This window comes from Crocodylus porosus, unplaced genomic scaffold (genome assembly GCF_001723895.1).
Source record: "Crocodylus porosus isolate Cpor-Errol unplaced genomic scaffold, CroPor_comp1, whole genome shotgun sequence".
NCBI lineage: Eukaryota > Metazoa > Chordata > Crocodylia > Crocodylidae > Crocodylus > Crocodylus porosus.
In genome coordinates, this window is record NW_017728932.1 from 356127 (window position 1) to 362126 (window position 6000).

The 6000-nt window shown below is 45.8% G+C and overlaps 1 protein-coding gene across 1 annotated transcript in view; it reads right to left on the minus strand.

Moving 5' to 3' along the window:
- Positions 1-6000, minus strand: part of RFFL (ring finger and FYVE like domain containing E3 ubiquitin protein ligase) — a 78405-nt gene that overhangs the window by 7826 nt on the left and 64579 nt on the right. Inside the window, exon 3 of the mRNA XM_019545355.1 lies at positions 1561-1965. Coding sequence (XP_019400900.1) covers positions 1561-1965 — 405 coding nt within the window. The remainder of the gene's footprint in view (positions 1-1560; positions 1966-6000) is intronic.

A 6000-nucleotide genomic window follows, 5' to 3' on the forward strand; every position in this document is an offset into this window, starting at 1 on the left:
TCATGTATGAGTGCTAGCACTGGATTGGAAACTAAGCAAGAGACAGATCTTTTCTCCTCCTCCACCATGCTGCCCTGGATCTTTCCTAGTGGATGAGCTCTGTGGAGGCAGGTAAGGGTGGAAGGCTGAGATGGAGCTGACTAAGGAGCAGCAGACAAAAGCAGCTAAAGCAGGCTAGAGGGAGGGTAACAGTTTTGAACACTGCACAGGGTAAATGAATCTGAACTGTAATCCCAGCTCCCACTAATTCCTTTTTATGACTTTGGGTATGATATTTGGTCACTGCCTCAGTTTCTCTGTTGAGACAACATTCTCCTTCCTACTGAAGAAAGCTGTGGTTTATTTATATTTGTGAAACGCTAGGAAAAATCAAAGGGGTTTTGAAAGCCTAAGAATTCCCAAAAGAGGAAACGGAAACTGAGAAAAGCAGCCTAAATATTTTCTGCAGAAAAGTTAGAGCACAAAGGCACAAGCTGGTGTAATGCGCTCCTTCCAAAGGAATAAAAAAAGCCTTATCTCATTGTATGTGAAAGAAACCTTGAGGAATTACCATGCACTTCTATACAAAACAGACAACAGAGAAAGCATGAGGGGGCACTTTCCCAGTCCTGGCCCCTGCAGAACTAAGCACACCCATTCACTTAATAACAGGAAGATCTAAAGTAGATGTCAAGCATTAAGTAAGCTTTTCACAATAGTCAGTAAAATCAGACAAAGCATGTCAATGTAAAGTAACTGGACTATAAATGCACTCTGAAAGAAAGAGTGCAGCCGGATAGTTTCTGGCGTATCTGTATCAGAGACTAGTAACACACTGTGGTTTCAATCAAAGCTTTTTCTACGCTCATATCAATCATTGACCAGACACCAGGAGACTTCCCTCAGCTGTATCATCTCCAAGATCACATCTGTTTGATTGCCTCATAGCTCAAAAAATAAGGAGAAAGAGAATAATGGCCTTCCCCAACAGCTGCTTGTAGCTGTAATAACCTAGCAACATTTCAGCTAGGAAGAAAAGAAAGACATTCCTCTGCCCTACAGATATCAAATATCCACATGGCCCATTAGTCAAAGGAGTGTCCAAGGCTGGAACCGTTCACTGAAACACTGACCAGTGTTCAAGCCCACCTTAGAACAGTGACAGAAGTGTCATATCCAGCATGTTACAACCAGACTCACAAGTAACTTTGAACATCTAAAGAAAGGCAACTTCCATTAATGGAGAAAAGGCAAATATCCCATCCATCACAATCAACATGACCAACAGTAACAGCAAAATCCATGAGTTAAAATGGAAGTGTGAAGTGTGCCTTTAGTTTCTAATGATGCTCTAGGGAAGTCTTGAGTTATTTAGTCAAATTTCAAAGCCAAATGGAGACAATAGATAACTGAAATATAGCTAAAGTACTGTTGGTTATTGTATACAAAAGCTTCACATATAATTTTTATTTGCACAGGTTTTATTAAGATATAAGAAACAATAAGCATCCAGGAATTAAGCTAACAACAAGGATGAATGAGTACAGGACAGGGTGCTTCCATGTGGGGACTGAGGAATACCTGTTGATGTTCCTGAGTTAGTGCACTCGAGATGGGGTCTGTGGACACTGGAGAGCCATCATGTGAGGTAGCAGATGCTGGGCTGGGTGGTGGGAGAAGAACAAAGCCTTCCTGTCCAGATGTGCCAGTGGTAAATGGAGGTATTTGCAGCCTATCCTCCTGGGTGATGACTGGCTGCTGACTGAGGATCAAAAATACCAGTTCCTCCTTTTCACGGCATGTCTCTGTGGAGATTTCATGGAGTGCCAGATAGTCTCGCAAATCCTTCACTTTCATCTTTATCAACTCTTCACGCTGAAATGCTGTAGCTCGGAATCGCTGACAGAGATGGCAGAGAAGGGGACCGCTCTCGGGCCGGTTTGAACACAACGTACAAAAATTGTTTTTACAGTCCAAACAGATGTGCTGCTCAAAGAGAAGACGGGAGACAAGAAAACTTTTAGTCAAGAGGTTGTACAGGAATTGTAAAAGGGTGACACAGAGATTAATGCTACATAAAAGGTGATGACACCGTGCAATTAATAACCACACATGCAAGACAAATCCAAGCATTGTTATTTTTGAAAGATATTGTCAGGTATACAACGCATGCTGCTGCCTGACAAAAGATACCCTATTGATCACTCACTGTTGAAACAGCACATTTTTATAATAAAAACGTAAGTTAAAATTCATTATGCAAATCACCAAAAAAAAAAGTTTAAAAAAAATGAATTCTCCTTCAAATTGCAATAGTTTTCAAGGGTCTATTCTGAATGCACACAATTAACTCAGAGATTAAACTAATAAATAAATATGTCTATGAGGTAAAGTAACAAGTCTTCCAAAATAAATCACGACTAAGTGCATGCATAGATTGCAGGTAGTATACTTCATGCACAAGAATGCATAAGCTTCCCTCTTCAACTTTCTGCACTTCATAACTTTAATAGTGATTGCCCTCTCCTTTTTTCTTCTTCTCATTTATTGTTTTTCTTTTCCCCTAATTGCTGCCTTCCCTAAAAAGAAAAGAAAATGAAACCAATTTCTATGCCTGCAGCCAGGTTTTCAAAGGAACCCAGCTTCCATCTAGGCAGCAAAGTAAAGTAGCCAAATTTTCGAAGGAACCATGCACACCTAGCTGTAGGTGCTACATTCAGGAGAATCTGGCGGTAAAGTGTCACAACACAATGTGCTGCGTACTGCAAGCTCTTGAAAAAAAATGTTCTCTTTGGTGAACTTGGCCTCAGATATCTAGTTTATTTCCAGTGCTTCATCGCTATAGTTTTATACTGCCTTCATCATGCAGGATTCTGATTTTCTGGTGTTCTGGGCATGTGCACCTCCTTTTGACTTCAGCTGGAATTGAGCAGCTCAGCATTTCTGAAAGCACCACACAGGCAGGAGCATACAGGAACGTACAAGCTTTCTCTCCTCACTTGGCAACATGCGTCACCCTTATTTATGTCCATGGGAGGTGACTCCTTAAGCTACTTCAGTACTTTGCTTGTCTCCTGAGACTGCAGTTATGAAAAGTATTTTCTGTGGTGGAGTCACTAATCTATCAGGAGTTGAACTGAGATTAAAAATGTATTTCACATAGACCACTAAATCAGTCAGGTAATTTTCTGTCATTAAAGCTTTAGACTGGATTTATATTCTACTATTAATCCCCCTAATTCCCTTACCCATTCAGGCATTGGCTTACTTTCTCTCCCTTTTTAAGTTTACTATAATTTAAACTTCTATCTTGACTCTTCAGAGCCAGGCAAGAAGAAATAAAAACTAAAGACTTCAGAAGCAAGAGCATAAGCTCTTAAATTAAGGATGAATATTTTCTTTATTTTATGGATTACTTCTGTAATTAAAGAATAACTCCAATTCCATGGTGTATTAAGTTCAAAGAAAAGATTTATAGATTTGTGCTCCTAGGCCATCTATTCAAAATGTGAATTAACACCATGATCAGTTAAGGTACTTTCCTCTTCTAGATAACACCTTGAAAGGTGTAAATATTACACGAGCTTGCATAACCTCCGTCTCCACCTACATCACTGCTTTCCTCCTACTGAAAAATATATATTCATCTGAATCTTCAGCTAGCTACACTACAGGATTAGTGTTTAGGGCCATTGTAGAAGACCTGCTTAGGTGGCTTTGTGAAAAAAACAGTATAATTTCCTTCCAGAAATGTTTCAAGACATGAAAAATTTCCACTGCCATTAGATCTGCCCAGATGTCCCAAATATGGCAGAACAAACTTGAAATCTGATGCCATGAACCCTATTCACTGAATTACATAATCCATCACATGAGAAGATCACTTATATGCACGTACGTCAGACAAGAGCCACACAAGTTCATTATCTACGCAAATTGTTCCAGGAGGGGCTGTGTAACAGGGGGCTGCTCGGGGCCAATCTCAGTAAGGCCCGCCCACCCGTTCCTGGGCTAACCACCCACGTTCTCACCCGCCATGCCTTGTTGTTGTTTAGTTAAATACGGGAGGCTGCCCAGTTCCTGCCCCAATGCCAGGGGGCACTATCTGCAGCTCCATTCCTCCCCTACACCGCAGCCCAAGTCTCACAGATGGCATCTAGATGTTCTCATTATCACCGGCCCCCACACTGGCCCCAGAATCCTACTATTGAAGCCCACCTGGAATCCTCCCCTCAAGCAGTTTCTTCCACTTTCATACTGGGCAACACAGCCCCCTGAACTGCTTCCCCTTCTGGTGTGGTCTCTCCACTGGGACCTTCAGCTCACTAGCCCCCGCCTACCTCCAGGCCAGTCAGAGCCCCAGGCCCTCAGCTCTTGGATGTTCCTCGCAGTGGGCCCCTGGCCCTTCGACCTTTCCGGTCCTGGCCCCAGCATGGGCCAGTCAGGGGAAGTTCAGACAGGCCTGAGTCTATGGCCCTTTTCTCTCTCTCCAGGGGTCCACCCTCCAGGCCCTCCACACAAAGGGGTCACCCAGCTGGTCATGGGGGCTGGGGGTTAAGGCACCCCGACCCGCCTTTCACCGGGGTGGTAACTGGCCTGGCATTTCCTGGAGGCTCCTGCAACACTGGGAGCCCCACCAGGCCACGCACTCCCAGCAGGGTGCAGTTTGAGCCTCCTAGCCATGCCCTACAGCTCCTCACTTACCTCCAGACAATATTAGCAGCCCTCTGGCCAGGCGATGTTGTTGAACTGCCCTGTTTATATGGGCAACCCCAGTTCCAAAATGGCTGCCCTCATCAGGTACCTAGCAGCTGCCAGCTCCAGGCCCTTAAAGTGGCAGGCACACACACAATGTCCTGCCACAGGCCATTTCTGCATCCTACTCAGTTTCAAAAGCCTTCCCCTGTTGGATTGTGCAAAATGTTATTGTTTGATGTTTTTGGACACTGGACTTCTAAAGGCATCTGATCCATTTAGAATATTTCAGTGCAGTGCAGTGCAATTATTTGGACCTGCAAGCCACACAGACAGTTCTGGAGAGATGCCACGGGCCAGTCACCAGCACTCCCCACACCCTCCAACAGCCTGGAGCCTGCAGGCCCCTCTCTGTCACCACCAACAGTTCATAGCCCCAGCCCCAACCCTGGCACCCCAGCCAGAGCAGACCAGCCAGAACCTGCACGCACAACCCTGTCCCTGCTCCACACTGCCAGCCCACAATGAGTAGCAGCAGTGGCTGGGCACAAGCGGCCCCTCCCACTCATCGCTGCCAGGCCCTTCCTGCAGCAGCTGCCCAGAGCCTGTGAAACCTTGCAAATCCTCTGCACTGCCACCGCTCCCCCACTGGGCAGCCTAGACACAGCAGTGACAGTGGCAGAAAGCAGCCACAGGACAGCCCAGGCACAGGCTCTGGGCAGCTGCAGCAAGATGGCCCTGGCAGTGGCGAAGAAGAGAAGCTGCTTTTGCTCCACACCCAGCAACAGCTTCTGCCATTGCTCATTGTGGGCAGGTAAGTTTGGAGCAAGCGTGAGGTGGGCAAGGGTCAGGGTTGCGCATGCAGGTTCCAACTGGTTTTCTCCATCAGGCCAAGTCCAGAGTGGGCGCGAGGTGGGCTGTGTGCATAGGTCCCTGTCAGGGCTAAGGCAGTGGCAGTGGCAGTTTGAAGGAGCCACCACCACCACCTGGGCTGCCTAGCTGCAAAGCCACCCCAGCCTGAGTGCCCAGCGGGGTGATGGGATGCACCATGGGCTGGATGGTGCCTGGGCCAGGTGGGACCGAAACACCCGCTGCAGGCTGAACAAAGTACCTCCACTGGCTGGATCCGGCCTGTAGGCCATATTTTGCCCACCCCTGGTCTAGACTGATGGAGAAAACATTCATTACCAAACATTTTCTATTTTAACAATTTATCACTGTAGCATTTAGACAAGTTACAAAAAAAATTCATGGAGAATAGCTACAATACTTTCCTTCCCTTGAACAAGAAAGCAATCATAAAAGGTGGGCTAGAAGCATCTAGCA